General features: G+C 36.9%; 1 protein-coding gene across 1 annotated transcript in view; it reads right to left on the minus strand.

The window, feature by feature from the left end:
• The window catches only part of PKP2 (plakophilin 2), a 99,920-nt gene that overhangs the window by 9,206 nt on the left and 69,771 nt on the right, over positions 1–20,943 (minus strand). Inside the window, exons 7-10 of the mRNA XM_019625664.1 lie at positions 10,569–10,686; positions 9,505–9,669; positions 8,413–8,586; positions 1,866–2,019 (exon numbers count right to left, since the gene is read on the minus strand). Coding sequence (XP_019481209.1) covers positions 1,866–2,019; positions 8,413–8,586; positions 9,505–9,669; positions 10,569–10,686 — 611 coding nt within the window. The remainder of the gene's footprint in view (positions 1–1,865; positions 2,020–8,412; positions 8,587–9,504; positions 9,670–10,568; positions 10,687–20,943) is intronic.

A 20,943-nucleotide genomic window follows, 5' to 3' on the forward strand; every position in this document is an offset into this window, starting at 1 on the left:
GGTGGTCATCTGAAAACATTTGTAACAATTAATAAATGTGAATTGAGATTCTAGAGATTTATCCAAATATTTCTTGCTATCTGCAAATACTGTACATTGTGTCATCTGATCCTGGGGAAGACACTGTTAGGTAGTAATTATTAATCTTGTTTTGTTTAGAGCAGTTAAATGACTAGCTAAAGTGACATGGGTGGCAAAGTAGCATTGTAGGGTGTAGATCCATGTCTTCTGTATGAAGTCCATTATTCTGCCACTGTATTCAATTGCCTACTTTCAAATTTTTAAGAAAATGTAAGTTTTAAATTTATTACTATAAATCGAAGTAAAATGTGATAACTGCATTCTAGGTCAGCATGTGGAAAGTTTTGGCTTAGAAGTCTCTCAAGAGAAACACAAAGCATGTATTTAAAACTCACTTTCACTTATTCCTGGTTATTAATACGCTAAATCAATATAATTATATTAAAATTATATATTTGACATAAAGCCAGTGTGGAACTTAAAAAACTGGGTTTATTTTGCTGAAGCCTCTTCTCACTATTGTCCTTAAAATGAGAGGAAGTTAATCAGTGAAATCATCTTACAGAAACTGTGGCGCTACAGCTTTATTTTCCCAGCAGTTAGAGGACTGTAGACCCTGAGACCCACAGCATTGCTGCCCTGAAGGCACATACAGAATGCGGAGAGTGCAATTATTTTCATCGTCACTGTTTTGAAAGATGGAGTCAACATTTCATTTAGGAAAAGATAAAGAAGTCAAAGGATAATACACCTGATGGAAGTGCAGCACAAAAGTCCACAGAAAACAATGGGGAGAAACACTTTCATAATTATGAGAGTGCCTGCAGCCAGGTTTCTTTCAGAGTCACCGAAACATTTCTAGGCTCTTTATGTTTATAACAGGCATGAAACCACCTGTCCAGTGTTGTGCGGTTGGCTGTCTTTAGAAATGACATTATTCAAACATCACCACAGGACTTCAATATACCCGCCGTTGCTGTTGCTGTGTGTGTAATTTCAGAATAATCCAACCCATTAAAAAAACAAACAAAAAAATTTATTCATAATTTTAGTGAAATTTGGTGAAAAACTGAATTTAAGCTGTCAGAAATGACTACTTTACAGAGCATTAAGAAGCATGATTCATCTTAGCATTATCTTCCTATTGTCTCATTTTAGAGCTTTTGACTTAATCCACAAACGTTTATCAGATATTTCTAGGTATAAAGTTAATAAATGAAAACTGTTATTTGATAGTGGAACACAGTTATCATCTTTGTTAATAATACAGACTCTCAAAAAAAGGAGCAAATGTGTTTCATCGCATTTATTCTAAAATTATCTATGCAAAGTCCGCTATATTCAGTGACTGCTTCTTCCTTTTTTTAAAAAATGATTATCTGTCCATCCATATGTTTCTAGTCCAACTGTGGCCAAGCTTCTAAAGTGAACAACTACTGTATGTGTGTGTGTTTAATGTTTTAGAAGAGTGGTGCTTAAGCAGGCTGTGCAGAGAGACAGCTGCATGGCGTCAAGACTTCATTGGATGGCAGGCATAGTTGAGGGCTGAAAGGATCAAATACATTACTTGTTAATTATTAGTATGGTCTAGAACTTCTCTTCTGTAGTAATGAAAACAAAACAAAAACAAAATGCTGGATACTAAGAAACATCCTGTTGGAGACCCAGAGAGAAAGCCTACCCTTGATGTTTGGGTGCATGAAAGCCAGGTCTGTGTATCACATTTTGCTCTTTATTCACATTTTCAGTTTATCATTGTAAAAAGAATGTGGTGAGGACACTGTTTCATTGCATTTGTATTTTCAATATGTACGCATGACACCTAGACACGGGTGCAGACTCACCAATGTCATTGCGCAGAGAAAGATTGCGAGACAAATTCCTCAGCAGGGAGACGGCTGTCTTTTTCACACTTGGGTCCCCAACGTGCAGCATCTTCCGGGTGTGCTGAAGGCCGTTTTCCTTCTGGACAACTGTCTGGGCTACTGACATTGGCATCTGTTTTGTGAGACACAGCCTATAATTACATTCACATTTGACTTCAGGGTAATACCGTTTCGTAAGATTACTAGAGATTGAGCAAGATATTTTAAAACCTAAAGTAATGAAATCAGTCTAAAGATATTTTCTTCAAATTCTTACTAGGGTTTCAATTTAATTACTGGATAGAAACAGTTTATGCAGTACTTTTAAGTACAGTACTGGATCTGGTCAGTATTTTTTTTTGCATCTGTTTATAAATAAAACGGGCCTGTGTTTTCCTTTCCTTTCTCTTGATCAGTCTGCTTTTCATTCACATTTTCAGTTCATCACTGTATAAAGAATATAAGAATAACATTGTAGAATCAAAGTTACACTAAAGTCATAAAATGAGTTGGGTACTGTTTTCCCTTTTTCTATTTTCTTGAAATATTTGTATTAGACAAGAATAATCTCAACTTTGTGCGTCTGGTAGAATTTAGTTGCAAAGCCAACTGAGCTGAAAAAAAACGCTAAAGGGAGATGTCTTTCATTATTATTTCAGTGGTTTACTCATCTTTCCTGTTTCTTCTTACTCTTATTTTGGCATTTTACATGTTTTCATAAACTTATTCATTTCCAAACAGGCAGTGTATTCTGACAGAAATACTGGGCTTTTAAAGAAAAGAATTATGGGTAGTTAGGTTGTTTGTAATTCTATGCTCCGTATCAGAGGCTGCACATGCAAGCCGCTGGTCTAGGTCCAGCCCCGGGTCCACCAGAGGCAAAGCCTATTGGAATAAGGCTGGTCACACCTACTTTCAGGGGATCTGCGTTCCAACTAGACCTTTCCTAGATCAACAAACCTCCAGCAATACTGGGGCCTTAGCCTGTGTCGGTAATTCTATAGATTTCTACTTGAAGCTAATTTGAGGCCACCATGCCAGAAATTCCTGTAATTCATGACCATTCTTCAGGGTGTCTGTCTCCTCTGTTTATCTTATTGAAACACTGCTTCTTTCCCCCCTTACCTCCTGCAGATTGTCCCCCTCCTTACATTCTCCACTGAACCTTTTAGAGCAGGGGCTCTTAATACATGGTCCAGGACAGGTTTCATGGAGGGGACAGGAGGTCTTTCAAACTACTTTTGTGTTTCCAATAAACTTTCTCAGGGAAAGGGCCCGTAACTTTTATTGAATAACCACTATTTTAGAATGTTTGCTTTATTGTAAACAAGGTACAACTTGTCTTTCACTAATTTGCAAAACATACCACTAGGCTATTTGCTCTCTTCTGAGAGGAATCAGTCCCCTGTAAGCCATCCAGAGAAGAGGCTATTTATTCCGTACAAGGCCTGTGTCTTGGGCACCGATGTAGGTTTCGCATTCCTCTCTTCCCGATGGCCTGCCAGATAGGTATGTCTGCCCTCCTATGCAAAGCTCTGCTCTTCTGCGTCCCTGACGTCCAGCTCTATCATTCCCATCCCACTTTCTGTCATTTCGAGGCCTATTACTGGTCCTTTCCCAACATCTACTGGAGACTTTGGAGCCTGGCTCAGAGCCTTCTCTACCTTGATTGCATTGTGGATGATCACATTAATTACCTCACATTTCTTAGACTTCCTAAAAGTCACTGCCTCCATCTCTTCCGTACATCGGCCATTCACCGCCATGGTCACACAGAACCTGTATTCACTCAGAAACACCTTGACTTTGAAAACATAAACTCCAATATTAGACTTGAATACAACTTCCTGTTCTCCTGGCTCTTTCTCCCTCTCACTCCTACCATGTATCTTCTTCAGCCTCATCAAGAACTCCAGTCCCTTTCTCTCACTCAACCTTTACTCCCCACACCTCAAATGATCAATTCTCTGTTGCCTTAACTTTCTTTCTTATTTAGATTAGTGTACATAAACCATCCCATCACATACTATCTTTTCAATACCCTTATCATCATAGCTTATTTTCTACCCACCCACTAAAACTGCAAAACTGATTTTATACTTGGTCACCAAATATCACTAAATAGTGCGTTCGCAGGTTGCTACTTCTGCAAATATATGGTCTCTAATGTCCACTAGGAATCAAACGCTGCTAGTCAACTTGCTGTTTCTTTAACACCGGTGGGGATTTCTAAGCCTTACATCAGGATGATCCTTCTAAAATTTAATCTGATTATTCCACCTCAAGTTTAAACCCCGTAATGACTTCCGATTGCCTTCAGAATAATGTTGAAATGTTAGCATGGCACATACTGTCCTTCATAGTCTGGCATCTTCTTCCCTCTCCTTCCTTACCATTACTCCCCAATTCTTTAGGTCACCACTATACAAAACCATGTATCTCTCCTATTAGAACATAAGCTCCTTGAAAGGAGGAAGTATATCTTACCCATCTTTTTTTCTCCCTCAGAGCCTTGTATGGTGCCTAGAACATGATAGGTACTATATAAATATTTATTGACGTGAACCATATGAATAAATATGCCATCGAGTTTTCCTGAATTTTTACTATCACCTTAGAAGGTGCTTGGTGAGAATCAAGACAGATTAAGAAGTCATAAGATACTTATTTCTTAAAACGTTTTCTTTTAAAATTAAAATCTTGTGTTTTATGTAGATCATACTCTACCATGTAATTCTATATTCTTATATATAACAAAGACCTTTGATGACAATATCTAACAGTAGCCATTGGAAACATGCAAGTCTAGATGAAGTCTGGATCCTCAGATAATGTTTGCTCCACTAGGGGAACGTGTAGCATAGTCTTATGAATTCTGATCCATTGAGGAAAATAGTTTAAGTCTGAAGTAGAATGGTCTTTAGAATTTGCTCATTAAGGAAAAGAAACAATCCGATTTGCCAGATAGAAGTTTTATATCCCAGCTTTAGAGGATATGTGAGAATGACTGTTAATTAGTTGGTCAACTGTTTGCAAATAGCACTTTTATTGGGTTGTCAGGAAAATCATGACGTATTTTTCTATGTTTTTCAATACAAAAATGTGTCATGACTTTCCTGACAACCCAACAGTTCATACTATCTTGATCACTAATGAGGATGGACACCTTTTCAAGTGGGTATTGGCCATTTCTATATTATCTTTTGTGAAGTACCTGTTCAAATCTCTTGTCCATTTTTCTATTGGATTGTCTATCTTTTTGTTGTTAACTTGAGGTTTTCATATTTCCTAGATAACAACCTTTGTTACCTATGTATGTTGCAAAAATCTTTTCTTACTCTGTGATTTGCCTTTTTTCTTTCTTAACATTGTCTTTCGATAATAGCATAATAGTGTAAACTATTAAATGTAATGTAGTCAATTTATAAAATATTTACTTTATGGTTAGTGCTTTTTATGTCCACTTTTAGGAAATCTTTTCCTATTCCAGGTCATGAAGATATCCTGCTATGTTACCATTTAGAAGCTTTATTGTTCTACCTTTCATATTGACTTTTCATTGCTGTTGGAACTGATTTTTGGTAAGGTGTGAGGTAGGGAATAGGCTTTGTTTTTTCCAACAGATATTAAATTAAGTGCTTTTAAAATGTTTTAGAAACTTGAAAACTTTATTTTAATGACTTTTAACTTTTACTATGTGATGTTTAATTTATGTATTTTTTTATTGATATATTACTGACATATAACAGTGTATTAGTTTTAGGTGTACAACATAATGATTTGATATATGTATATATTATGAAACGATTACCACAAGTTAACATCCATCACCACACATAGTTACATATTTTCTTTTTCCTTCTTGTGATGAGATCTTTTAAGATATACTCTCTTAGGGACTTTCAAATATAGAATACAGTATTGTGAACTATATTCATCATGCTGTACATTATATCACAGGATTTATTTATCTTATACCTGAAGGTTTGCACCTTAATCTTTTAATTTATATTGTACTTTTATTTTCTACTGTACTTGTAAATTTATACCTTATACTGTACTTAGTTTGCTAAATGGGTAAATTTTATTGATCCATCCCCTTTCCTTACTTATTATTAAAATGACCATTATATCTGAACTATTAAAATTTACATTAATGTACTTTTACTGACTAGAAGTTATGTCATAATTTGATACTTAAATTATATAATCTATCTTTTAGGAAGCTATTCATTTGTTTAGGTTGTCATTTAAGGCACGTGGCCATCAACTGCTCAGCACTATCTCTGAACACAAGGTTTATGGACTGGATATTTTGTGGAATTATGTGTAATGGCCTGCTTGTCATGTTTTTGTATTTAATGATTCCTTTTAGAAATTATAAAACCAAGTATTTTTTTAATCACATGACCTAAGGATAACAAAATTAGGAAAAGTAATAATTAGAAAAGATATACATAGAAGTCAAAATTTTAATAAAAAGCATCTTATGATTTATAAGAACAAAGGGTACTTATATCATTGTCCCATGTTGCTAATGATTTGTCCTATAAATCTCCAGTCAAGTTCAACTCTAACAGCCTTGAATATGGAATAATACCAGTTTAGTATAGGCCTTTTAGGGGATTGGACTGGTCTAAGGTTAGGTATTATTTTCAATGCCTTGACACAATTAAGACAGTTATGAAAACATCTCCATTGCTTGGATCTCTTCTAAAATTTGGAATTTCCTAGTACTTAGATTTCTGTTTATTTGTTTATCCAAGCTAGGTTATTATGAAACACAGGGATTTTGTCTTATGCACCACTATATACTTGGCAGTAGGTTAGTTCTTGTTATGTAGTAGATGCTAAAAAATATTTATTTAATACATGAATGAAGAAACTTAGGATCTAGGTAATAAATTACATCTATGACTGTTTGGATTCCATGAGCGGTCCTGGAATGGAAGAGACTAAAATCCAGGCTTAAAGGGTTCCACTCATACTGAACCATACTCAGAGCACAGCAAGCTTAAATACACACACACACACACACACACACACACACACACACACACACAATTTAATTTCTGACATTTTTTTGTAAGTTGGCTGGTAGTTAATAAGAGGGCTTCTGTAGTTTGGGAAGATGAAAGAAATGGTTTTGGGAACCTAGCGTTGGAAATGGGAAGGCAAAATGATAATGTCCCTGTTTCATTCAGGGCTCCCTGGTAGTTCCTCATTTTTTTTTTTTTTCTTTGTGCACAGGAACATTTTGCAGAAAATCAAAGAGATTAAAAGTTTAGTCATATTCTTAACCACAGTGCTAAGATAAATGTTGGTTTTAGTATTTCACAATTTTATCCAAAACAGAGCACGCCTCTGTGTACACACAGGAAAGAATGAATATGGTTTCTTAAGTAAAGAATAAATAATATTCTTGTTATATACAAGAGTGTTTTTTCCTATGAGGATGGATACTTGGAGACTGGCTATACAAGGAACTATTTTGGGGGAGTTTATTCTAATCATTTTATGATCAAGGCAAAGAATATAAGCTTAGTTCAAATAATTAAATATTTATAGAATCCCTAACTACGTAGCAAGGTGCAAAATACGAGGAAGGGAATAAGCTTTTACTGTTTTATATATTTTGACTTTGCTGGTATATAGTAAGTGCATCTGTAAAGAGGATCGGTTCTTTATTTTGTAGTTGAATTTCTGGGACACAAAAGCACAGATGTCCTTTCCAACTCCATACTGCAGTGAACATCTGCTGTGTTTGCCTGCCCAGCATTCATTCTTCCTTTTGGTAATAACACTTTGATTTTCCATTAGGGAGCTACTCCTTTACCATTTCAGTGGTACAAGTGGAAGTGACCCTCACCCGCTGAAACCCATGCCTCTGAAATTCACACGTGGGCATATTACCCAGACCCGGCCAATCAGAGCATCACAGAGTTCTAGCCACAGATACTGGTTCAGAAATGGGTAAGTGAGACTCATTCTCTGAGTTCTTAATGGGGCTGTTGGGAAAATAGTAGCTTCTTCTCTTGGGGGAGCACTGGATAAAATGTAAGCCTGAAGTCACAGGTGGCTATCTTTGCTACAATGTGAGGAGAGCCTTTGAGAATGAAACCAACATTGGAAAACAGAGCCCTGAGATAAAGAGTCACAATTATAATTCCTGGGGCACCTAGGTTGCACCATGACAGAAGGAAGACCCATTCTGGGCCAGTTATATGAGCCAAGAAATTCCTCTTTTTTTGCCTAAGCCAGTTTAGATAGTATTCTGAGATTTTACCTGAAAGAACTCTGACTGGTATCAGTTTCTATGAGTCTTTTACTTGCAGTGACTCAGCTTGGCAGAAGTTGAGGCTGAAAGTCCTGGAAAGCTCCAAATCTCTCCGGCAATTCCTATAAAGTGTCTTGATTAAAGTGTGAAAACATTTGCTCTTACCTCACTGTGTCATCTCTGAGCCTAACGTAGGTATGTTTACAATGTCATTATTTTAAAAAGTAGAAAAACAGGCATGATACTCACTGGTCCACTTCCTGCCGTGAGATTCTGGAGCGCTCCTAAAGATGCTTCCTGGGTGTAGTTTCGGACACTCTTGGCGATCAAGGACAAATACATCCGTATCACGATGGAGTGCCACAGCCACTCCACGCCCTTGGGGTTGCTTTTTTCCTCTGGCATAGGCATGTCCTGGTATTGCTAACCACACGTATGACGAAATCCAGAATTAATGCCTTTAAGTGTTTTCTATACAGTTCCACACCCAAACCAAGAGATCGAAATACTATCTAGTCTAGAGAGAGTAATAATTTTCATAATAAGAAGCCCTTGAAATAGAAACGGAAAAGCAAATCTGTATGATTTCCAATCACTTAATTTTTAGCCCGTGACGATTTCTCCCTAGCAACATCCCGTATGCCCCAACTTTACATTTCGCAGTGAGAAAGAACTCAGAGAATTAAGCAGAAGCTGTTCTAGAATAGTTTTCAGGCTGCTTGTTAAACTAAAAGCTAAATTAGTCCCAAGCGTTCTGAAGATAAGAACAACAGGCATCTTCTCCCAGAGCCTAGTGAAGTGGCCCAGGACCACATCAGGATTCTAAATTTACCAGCTGTTCTCCAAGTTCACAAGCACCATGATACTCTGAGGAGTAGCAGAGGTCACATTCTTTCAGTTTTCATGAAATGCCAGCATGGACAGTATTCCTTCCTATGGGCTTGCCTTTAGGATGTCCAAAGTTTGTTTTTAGAATGTCCAAATCCAAACATCGGGGCTGCTTTTAATGTTAAAAATTTATATACCTTTGGCCATGTTGCATGGTGCCTATTTCCTAATGAATAGGGCACAAACCAGCATGGTTTAAAGGCTAACCAGGTAAATCTGGGGCCAGATTGCCTGGAGTTGAATTCCATCCCCTCCACTAATTTGTTGAATTAGTCTGGGAAAACGGATTCACCTTCCTGTACCTGTTGTCTCATCAGTAAATGAGGGTAAATTACTTCCACCTTGTAGGTGTGGTGTAAGGATTAAAAGAACCTAAAACAGTGCCTGACATATACTAAGTACTCAGGAACATACACACATAAACACTTATTTTTCAAAGTGCTCCCGATATACCTCTTTTACTTTCCTGCTTCGACTGCCAAAACACCCAATACTTTTGTTGTTGTCTGTCTGGATATTCCGGTTTTGAATATAGATACTCTGGGAATATTTCTCTGGGAGCTCTGCCTCCAGCTGGTAGGAGAGGTTATGAAGAATGCACACACAGTTCTCTGTGGCCTGAGAAAGCAGAACATGAATATTCATCATATGCATATAGATATCCCTTTGGCAGGTGTGGTATCACAGGACTTTTTTGGCTTTAGATCTTACAAGGTTTACTGGATGCTTGGACTATAGGGAGCCTGGGGGAGTAGAATGAGTCTGGCTAGAAAGGCTAAGGCTGGATCATGAATGGTTATAAGCACAATGCTAAGAAGACAAGGCTGAATTTTTTAAAACACTGGAGAGCCTTTCTAGTTTACTTTTTAAAGCGTATGTTCAGAATGATTCTGTATTTTAGATACATAACTTAGTAGTCATGTGGAGTTGGAAAACAGGAGGAGATGTTGTTTGTAGGGACCAATCAGTGTAAAAGTTGCACAAACTAGGACAGCAGAAGTAGCAGTCAAGAGGAGTGGATAAACCAAAGGGCATTTCAGGGGAAGAATGGACATGATTAGTTGCTCAGTGGATGTGGGATGTGAGGGAAAGGAGGCAGTCTGAGATTACCCAGGTTTCTATTTTTATTTGGTGGAGGTGATAATTATTAAGAAGGATTATACAGAGAAGGAGCAAGTTTGGGGATGAGGGGAGAGATGAATTTAAGTTCACTGCCGAAGGTGTAGCATTTGGGCTCCTTTCAAATATCCACAGAGTTTTTAAATGGGTAGTTGGAAGTTTGGTCTGAAAAGTAGCAAGAAAAATAGGGCCAGATAGATTTCAATATATCTAAACATATATGGGATCTTAACCTTAGCAAATGAGTTGATGAATAAAGCTAAACTCAAGCAGTTACTTCAAGAATACTCTGTTGCATTACCAATTATACTTCAATAAATTAAAATTGGATACTCTGAAGAATCTTAATAAGACAAAATAAGTAATTCAACATGTAAGATATTTAACTCTTGAATTACCTTGTCATCTGGCTGGTAATCTGCAATGGTTCCTCTGACATAATGGACCAGCGAGTCAATCAGTCCATCACACCTTCTCATCAATTTCCTCCCATCAGGGCCAGCTGAACTCATGTTTCTATCAGGAAAAAAACAAAACAAAACAAAACCATAAGATGTAGGCCATTTATCCAACAGGCCTTTGTTTTAAAGCTTTTCTTGATGCTCTTTCCAAGGGTTTGGAAAACTGGCAAATTTGTAAACGTGTGACAGACTTGTCCTGGGGTCTGTATCAATTGCTTGCTCAATGGTTATCAAATCTGGACACAATTTATAAATATATTCACAAAACATGTCACGTCAATAAAAATCTTCTACTTCATTCCAACCACCTAGGTCAAGAAGCATTATTTACTTAATCTTCACCCCATTTTTGGAAAGGTATACACATGAGGCAAAGATTTTGCAATTAAAAGGAGAACAAATGGGGTGGCCAGTTAGGTCAGTTGGATAGAGCGCAGTACTCATAATACTAAGGTTGCCAGTTTGATCCCCACATGGGTCACTGAGCTGTGCCCTCCACAACTAGATTGAAATAACTACTTGACTTGGAGCTGATGGGTTCTGGAAAAACACACTGTTCCCCAATTAAAAATAAGGAGAACAAATGATAAAAATAGTCATCCTAGTGTACCAGATAGCCAAGTCCTAGCTTGTTCTGTGACTTATAAGTTACAAAAAGTTGCTTGAATTCACTGGGCCTCAGGTTCATCATTTATAAAGACAGGGTGCTGTACTATACTACTGGGGGTTTTGTAGGTTTCAGTATAAACTGTTATTGACAAATATTAAACCAGATACTAAAAAATATGATGATTCTGTAATTAAAATGGAAGCGATGTCACAAAAAAATGCAGGGTTTCACAGTGTTAGACCTAAGTCAAAAGCATGACCTATAAATATCTTTGCACTTAGTCTATTTCTAATTTTGCTAAGCCATGACACCTTTCTATAAACAGTAACTAAATCTACAAGTGGAGGTTGCTTCCTTTTAGAGAACTGAAGCTTATCAAATACAGCAAAGTAATACACTTGGAGATCATATTTCAGGTTCAGATCATGTTTATATTCTGGTGTTATTGTTACCATGTCCCTTTGGATTTTTTCCTGTTATCATTAATCCTTTAAAAATTTTTTTTCCTCCAAAATGTTAACATCTTTGCCAACAAGAATGGCAAAATTACAATGCTTTCGATTTTTATTTATTTATTTATTTATTTATTTATTTATTTATTTATTTATTTATTTATTTATTTTTAAAGATTTTTATTGGGGAATTGGGGGGATGGGAACAGTGCTGGGGAATTGGGGAAGGGGAACAGACAACTTGCTGTTGTTTTTGTTCTTCAATCTAGTTGTAGAGGACGCCGCTTCACTGGCCCAAGTTGGCACCATCATTGCGCTCTTCCCGGGCGAGGCAGATCAGTCGCCGGCTTCTGGATGGCCGCTCACTGCGGCTGCTGGCCGCTCACGCTGGCTGCTGGCTACATACGGTAGCCCATGGCAACCCGCTGCAGCAGTGGCTGCAGCCTACGCCGTCGCCCGCGACTCATGGCTGCTCAGCTCCAGGTTGAGCTGTTGTTCAGCATCTTAGCTGTGGAGGGCAGTGTCACTGGCCCTCATATGTGGGATCCGAACCGGGGCCCTCTGGCGTCCCAAGCCAGCTCTTAACCATCGCGCCACTCGGCCGGCCCAATGCTTTCGATTTTTAGAATTTTGAGAATCACCCTTATTTCCTTTTGCTAACTTCAATTGCTAAGAACTACTCCTATAAAACTTATCAGACCCGTACCTTTTACTGATAGGCAAAATATTCAAAACATATTAAAGACTCGCTATTTATTATGTCTCACTAGTGTCATTCTTAACATCAAAACAACAATTCTGAGAACACTGCACTGTATTTCTGAAGCTGATGTTGAATATTAATGTATGTCAACTATAATTATATATACATATAGTCACGGGATGTGGAGTAGAGTGTGGGAATGGAGTCAATGGAATTGTAATAGACAAGCATGATATCGGGGGTGGGAGGGCAGTGGATGGGAAGAGGGGGGTTGTTACTTTGTGAGGGGTGAAAAGGATAACTATTGCATTGTTCTGAACACCTGAAACTAATAATAATAATAATAATAATAATAATAATAATAATAATAAAATAACAATTTTGAGAACTTTTTGTGTCTTAGTTTTTTGATTTTTAAAATAATACATTGCACTCAGATTTCAAAAAAGACTTTCTGCCCCAAAATACTTTCAATATATATTATCATAGAACAAATGTGCCTAGTGTCATACCAAGCACAAACAGGAATGAGGGAGGGGCATACAGCACTGTAGTCTGCTCCCATGGAGATCACATCTATAGGCTGAAACTGATGATACTTGACTGTTCCTACCCCCCAAAAATGCAATTTCATGATTCAACCTAACAGTTGAGGAGATAAGACCAACACACCTAAAATAAAGGATATACGAACAATTTATTGATTGCTGAATTGATTCAACAAACTTTTGATTTTGACGAAAATCTTTTCTGTGACTTTGATTCTCACTTGACATTTCTTATTAAAGATTCACTTCCTTGAAACTTAATTTTTACTATACCTGAAAAACTTTGACACTTTGTCCATGAAGAAAAGATAATAAATGGGCTCAAAACCTGTTAATAAAATAATTTTTACTATAGTTTTTTTTTTTTCTCAAGAAATGATCATTTGAACCAAGATCCTCTATCTGCTCTCTGAGACAGTCTCCTTATTTTGCACATGGAAAAACTGAGGTCCAAAGAGTTTATAAACTACTTTTCCTGGTGACAGCAAATGAGTGGTAAAGTCAGGATAAGAGAGGCATTCTTGTGCTGGGGCAGATCCATGCAGGAGCAAAGCTCATCTAACACTCATGTGGTCTGCCATTTGTTTAGCAAACACCATATGTCCCCAACTCCAAGACAATGTTATCATGTTTTAAAGCTGCCCTTTGACCTTTGCAACCTCTGGCTTAGGAAAAATGGCAGTAGTTTAAAATTGCTTTAGCAAATTCAAAGGTCTCTTTCTCACTAGCTAAACCTACTACATACCTTGCAGATGGATGACTTAGCTTTGTTTAACTTTGGGGGTGTTTATTTTGGGGAAGAATGGTAATTCAGTTTGGCAGCACTGCCAGTTCACATGCACTAACTGTTGTCCTGTCGTTTGGTATTATCCAGACTCTGCTTGCTGGAAATGGGGCTTATCAGGGGTTTCTGGCAGTTGATATCTTTGCTGACAGAAAGTGCATAGAACCCTGATGTTTTAGTATTTGCTCCTGCATATCAAAAATAGTTCTTACCTTACTCAACTACCCAGAAATATAAATGATAAGGGTGCATTATTTTATAGCACTACATCCATGAATACAAGTACTAGTCAGAAAGGAATGTGTTATTGCAATATCCAATAATTATTAGAAAATAATAAATCTTTCTTAAAGTATTTTTTCAACAGCTTATACTTCAGTTTGTGGGAATCAGAGAATTAACATGACCAATCTTAGGCAGAATCGACCCTTTTACAATGTAGCTCCTGAATCCTGAGAATATGTACCTATAACTGTTTCCTATATGTAGCCCAGTGGAGGTTTAATATGGAAAAATATCTCAAAACTGTAAATAAAATGTATCAAAACAGTTATCTTGTTGAGAAGTAAAAGAGAATGAGCATACAAACACAGTAGTTAATAAAAAGTGATCATCAGAGTTACCAGTGTATATATATATTGGAAATGCATAATTTAGTGTCTATTGTTAGAATTTGACTAAACAATTGTTTGTTTGTTTGTTTTTGTCACTTGGTATAATCTAACAGAAGTCTGAGTAAATATGTGGGTACTTTTTACGAAACTAACAATGTATACTACTGTATACTGAAATTTAAAAACAGGTCCTTAGACTGGGGGCTGGAGGCCAGGGCCTGGGGGAGAGGAGGGGGTGAGAATCACAGCTCTTCATCTAAGGGCAGGATTCTCCAGGAGCTCTTCACCTCCGCTGGGCCTGAACCGGAGGATACCAGCCTGCACTGTAACTTGTGTTTGATATGAAGAAGAATTTTTCTGGTAATGATTTGTAAATGGTAGGAAAAACAGAATCTGAACTGCGTAGGTCTCTAAGCAAGACTCTACATATGTAGGAGGATTCAGGTGTTTTATCTGAAAGCAAACCAGTGATTCATGACTCTCTCCAGGGCCACTAATCTGACACATTCCTGAGTGTCACAGTGAAAAGGAGAAAAGAAAATTAAACACTCTGGACCATGATAGAATTAAAAGGAAGAATGGTATGTCTTTGTTAAGATTAATGACAGTGTGACTAAACCTTAGATTCATGTAACAAACCAAGGAATGGACAATGTCAAAGGACAAAAGCAGCTGCAATTTAGCGTGTGCTAGACATTATAGCAGGTACTTTACCAATATCACAATCTGTAATTTTCACAAAACTCCTGAAATGAAGTTTCGCTAAATTCTCATTCAGAATCTGGACCTGTGACTCTTGTCTAAAATCAGAATTTAAAATGCTTCAAACAGGATTTCTAATGGCCCTTCCATAAAAGGGCTGTGTGTGTGTGTGTGTGTGTGTGTGTGTGTGTGTGTGTGTGTATAAGTGCAGGTGTGCTGTCAAAACAGCACCGAAAGGAAGTTTGTTACCACGCAGAATGTCAAAGCTTGGTGAATGGTCAACTGGCTTGGGGAAATGATGCACTGATATGCAATGTTTAAAGTAAAAGAGGATAATTATTTCCAGGACAGACAATAATAGGGTTGGAGTGAATCTTTTCAAGATACTTTGCCAACAAAATAAGTCAATCTAAGAGGCAGAATTTTTTTTTTAAATGGGGCTCTTTCTACTGATGATAGGCACGGTTGCCTACAACCACACAGTTTATGCATGTGTCCTGTGCAAGACCTGCTGCCTCTGGGACCAGTCTTAAGACTTTAAGGTTCTAACCAGCACTCTGAGACAGTGATCACCTCAACGGTTTTTAAAACTTGTGGGGGCATCGTCGTGTCCACCAACAATTATAGGCTTCCTAATACTGTGTGTCCGTGAATTGTGCAGTAAGGCCCCAAGTAGTACCAGTCAGTAAAGTGCTTGGTCAGAGTCCATTCTAAGACCCCATCAGTTGGTAAGACACTGGCCGATAAGGAAGCATCCTTCTTCCTCTTGTTATTTGAGATTTAGGTCTGGGCTTTTGTTTAACCCTCAGCTGATACCTATCTAACAGTTGGGCCTTGTCTGTGATTAACCCAGAGAAAGCAGCAGAGGCAGCTTGTAGCTGCACAGAACAAAAGAGAAGCCTCATTTGAACTGGCAGCACAATAAAAAGTCTCTGCCCAAAGAAGAGTTTGTCTGTTACTCTGAAGTCAGCATCAGATCCTGAGGGTATCCGCAAACATCAGCCAAAGTCACTTGTTTTATCTGCAAACAGAAGCAACATTGGGAGCTAGAACAAAGCTCTACAACCTACATGTTTTGTTCCTTCCAGGACAAGGGACATTAACTGAACAAAGACATGTCCGCATCTATTACACATTAAGGAACCACATTGTGGAGGAGGAAAAAGTCTATCTCAAAATCCTTTAATTCTGCTTTCCTGTATTTTTGGGTCTTCCAAAAATATTCTGAATAGTTGATGCAGCCAGTAATCATTTGGTTGGTAGGCAACAGTCATTTCCTCTCGATTTACCAGGCTGTTCAAGGTAGATTGCCAAATTCCATTTAAAATCAATTAGAAACAGCAAACAAATTTCTAAAATATGACCGAGAGCTACTGGATCTTGAGTAGACATTCTTGCCACCTAAAGGAGAAGTCTAGGGTGCCAAACTAGAATTAATAAAGAAGCTCCAGGCCTAGAGTAGAATAACATGATGCTCAGATAGCCTGCACCCCCAAGATGGGGGCAGATTCTAATCACAGGAGAAAAACAAAGTCATGGGTAGCTTTACCCAAATATATTAACCCATTCATTTTTTTTTATATAACAATGAATTAAAAAAAAAATTTACAAGTGGTTTGACCAAGATGGTAGTTTAAATTTTGTTTTTTTTTTAAAGACTTTCAGTGTCATAAGATATAATAAATAAAATACTATCTCTAATTTAAGCTATACGTACACTTAAAGAAAAAAATATCAGGTAGCTTTTAAAAAATCTCTGACAAAGACATTCTTGGGAATTTCTTTATCTGTTCAAAATTCCACTCGTAAACTCATGAAGAAAGACAACCCAAAATAGTCCTCTTGATATAATAAAAATTGTTCTTCTGTTTCCTTTGCTGGTTCTTTTTCCTCCATATTATCCCTATTCATGTATTTTCTTTAATAATTATCCCAGGGCTGGGTCCAAACTAGGCAGTTGATATTTATGGACTGATAGGTAAGAATAAAGAGTTTCTTTGGCAAACAGAAACGTCACATATTTTCTGTGAAGTACACCTTTAAATCTGGGCCTGTCTACTAAGGACATGAATAGGACAGTGGAAAATTTAGTCTGAAGAGTGAGGACTTTGCAAGACGGTTGGTTGTAATTGTGCTGTGTGACAATTCAGAGGCACATACTCTTAGAAACACTGGGTTCAGGGAGACCAGAGAGGGGTGACCAGGCAAGCATGGCCGCGTTTGTTTTGTTTGCTTTACTAACTTTATTATTGTTAAGAGATTTCAAAATACCTAAAACCCCTGAGATTTAGCTTATAAAACAATCATTTTTTTTTTTTTTTTTTTTTTTTTAGCTGAGCCATCCTGCCACCTGTTGGCAGCTCAGGTGGGGCCGGGACGCGAACTGCTGTTGCTCAGAGCTCACACTCTTGAGCGAGCTCTTAACGAACTGAGCCACTGGGCTGGCCCACAACAATCATTTTTTAAAACCAAGATTTTATTTACCCACATAAATACCACTCCCACCTCTTACATACTTAGAGAAATTTACAAAATAATTTAACTCATTAAACCACATTTGTTTGTATATTAAAATACTTAACTTATAAAATGTAATTATGATGGACAATGTAACATTACTAGAAACATTGCCAATTCCATTACTCATGGACTTCATATTGCTTATGTTTATACATCAAATGTGAAGAGTTTAAATAATTCACCATAAAACTGGGGGTGAAGTTGATGATTCAATTGTCTTCATAGTTCTGGAAAAGTCACTTTTCAGGTTGAACTATCTGGATACTTCTATTAGGTTTACACTGCCTCAGTTAACATTCTTCTAGTTTTATATTATTTTCCTGAAGTAAATTTCTGTAACTAAATTTTTTAAAAAAGTAAACTCTGGCCTGCTTTTAGAGCTATGTTATTACAGAAAAGAAAAAATAATTATTTGATAATCAGGGAAATTAGACCCTCATTTAAGTATTTTTTTAATTATCTAAATAATTTTTTGGGTTTATGTACAGGGCTTGACCAAATAAATCTTTTTCTGTCATGAGTATTCAGAATAAGGGATGAATAAGCAAAGGTAAACATAATGAAAATAGATAATTAAGGGAATGCAGATTCAGTAAAGTTCTGAAGTTTGATATCCAGATAAGTGTAAAAATTGAAATTCAGTAACACAATGATATGATTTTGTGTGTGTGTGTGTGCTAAGCAAGATAGATGTAATTGAATACATTCAAGTTTTACAAAGAGACATTCTTCTAGCAAGTGGTTGGTATTGATGTTCAAAAAAACTTGCCCTTAACCTTGTGGCTAATTAGGAACTAGACTGATAGTTATAGCTTTTCTTTCTAAAGGCAGTTTGCTTCCTCTGACCACTCCCCATGCCAGCTAGATTTACAGTGATAAGTGACAATGGAAGTTTAAGACAGTTAAAAACTGCAGTACATATAACTATATTATACATTCATCAAAACACATTTACTACACCATGACATGTGGGGAAAGTGAAGTTTAAGTCACTTGTAGGAGAAATGCATTACCAACTGTTTTTCCTCTTTAACTGGCATATCTAGGCACAAAATATAAAGAAAAATGACTTTATAATGTGCTATAGTAATATTTTATCATTTTGTACTAGCACCTTAAAGAAAATAGCAAATTCTGGGGTGGCTATTACAGAGGTCGGCAAACTGCGGCTCGCCACATGCGGCTCTTTGGGGTATGTACATGTGGCTCTGAAATAAAATTGAAAATGAAAATAAAACTATCATAGTCTCATTTATAAAAATTTTAAATTTCACATAATGGTGATTTCATTCGTTTTATGGCTCTTGTTGTGAAGAACAGGACTGGCTCTTCCGTCTCAAAAGTTTGCCAACCCCTGGGCTATTACAACGCAGAAACAGTTAGATTATGGCTATAAGATTAAGGCAGCAATTTTATAAGCCTTTCTCAATATGAAAAATGATAGAGATGAACTAGTGATAGAATGATGAGCTAAAGACTGAGAAAGATATTCAAACACCTACTCACTCTTTAACTGCTCCTTAAATGTGACTCTCCAATCAACAGTTTTTCCCAACTCCCAGGCAACTTCAGTTAAGCAATTCAAAGCCTCCATAACAGCCGTCTTCATAACTCTTTTACGAGTCTTTTCAAATATATTGTGATTATGTCATCATTACCTCCAAGGAAAGATAGGTTCCATTCCCCTTTCAAATTTCAGAAATTTAAAAAGTGCTTTGGACATAGCAGGCACTCAAGGAATAATGATAATGTTGGATAAGAGCGAGCAGAAAAACATACCAAGTGGGAAAAATCCCAGGAAGGTAGGACTAGTTGCCTTTGTCAAATTTTTATAATTGTAGAAGAGTCACTGACACTTAATTTCCTTTTCTAAATAGCAAATATGATTTATTTCTGTAATATAATGATCTGGTTAGCCTCACTCTTTGTTTTGAAAAAAATATATTTTTTTCAGTTATTGTTGCCTTTAATATAATATTAGTGTCAGGTGTACAGCATAGTGGTTAGACACTTGTATAATTTATGCAGTGATCCCCCCCCAATTAGTCTAGTATCCCCGTGGCACTATATATAGTTGTTGAAACATTATTGACTATATTCTCTATGCTGTACTTTACATTCCCGTGACTATTTTGTAACTTAATTTCTTCAACTAAAGAATAAGACTAACAATCACAGGCTGCTTAGATGTTTGTGTTTGGCCTGAAGTGTTTTTCAGAACTTCCCATCTCTCTGCTCTTTGCGGTAAGCATTTTTTCCCATTCTTTAGTCTGAAGGTGCCTACCATTCCCGATGGTCTTACAACTAACTGTCCACTTAAATGCCTGCCTGATCCCTGGAGGCATATTAATTTCTGACCTCTAAATTGTTTCCACCTCTTGTCCTTTAAGAGAACAAAGACTTAGGGAAGAAAGGAAAGAAGGAAGGAAAGATGGGAGGAAAGAAGCCAGGAGAATGATATGGAGGAATGCAGAAATAACAAATGTTTAAAACGCATTCTGAACTTACCCTGATAATAACCATTAGTTTTATTTATGTCACATCCAAAGGTTTTCCAAGTGTGACAATCAGTGAGGTGAAACACCCAGATCTGACAGCCATGTCACACCAATTCCCAAGGAATTACCCATAAAAAGTAGAAAAATAGGGTTTCATAATTAGTGTGTGTAGAGGATGTACAATCAAAGAAGGTGTCTAATGCTTTTTGGTAATTTATAATTCTATGATTGTCACTTAGTCTTTTGGAATTTGAAATGACTGGAAGAGTATCCCACTAATTGCAAAAAATTATCAAATATTTTAACTGTTACACTTCTTGCCCTAAGTACATGAAAATAATTTTTAAAAACAGGCATTTTAAGTTTTTTCCCCTCAAAAAAAAAAGAAGGAAAAGAAATGCTGAAACTTTATTATAATACCTTCCAAGTAAACAAAGAGAAATATGCTTATACCCTAATTATCCATATTGTGATGTTAAAGTAATCAACTAATGGAATTCAGTGCCAGTAGTGTGTTGGTAAATGTTTAACAAACAGCTTTCTGGGAGCAGGGAGATCTTTGATTTGTAGCGTTTGCCAATTTCTGTGGTGTACATACTCCCACCATGGTTGATTTCAGGCTACTGACATGATGTCATGCAAGTGGAGTTATGAAGAGATGTTGACAATCACTCTTGCTGGCACTAGCACAAATTGGAGTGTACCAATTTACTTTTCCTCTCCTAACTTAGAGTTTACTACTCATTATGCTAGTGTAATATTGTTTAAAAAGGAAAATAGAAACTTTCATGAACAATGTGTTCCCTATTTCAAAACCTGTATCATCTGTCAGTGAGTACCTTCAGCCATGAAAAGTATGTAATTCCAAAAGGGCCTACAGA

This window comes from Hipposideros armiger, unplaced genomic scaffold, assembly GCF_001890085.2.
Source record: "Hipposideros armiger isolate ML-2016 unplaced genomic scaffold, ASM189008v1 scaffold_638, whole genome shotgun sequence".
Classification (NCBI taxonomy): domain Eukaryota; kingdom Metazoa; phylum Chordata; class Mammalia; order Chiroptera; family Hipposideridae; genus Hipposideros; species Hipposideros armiger.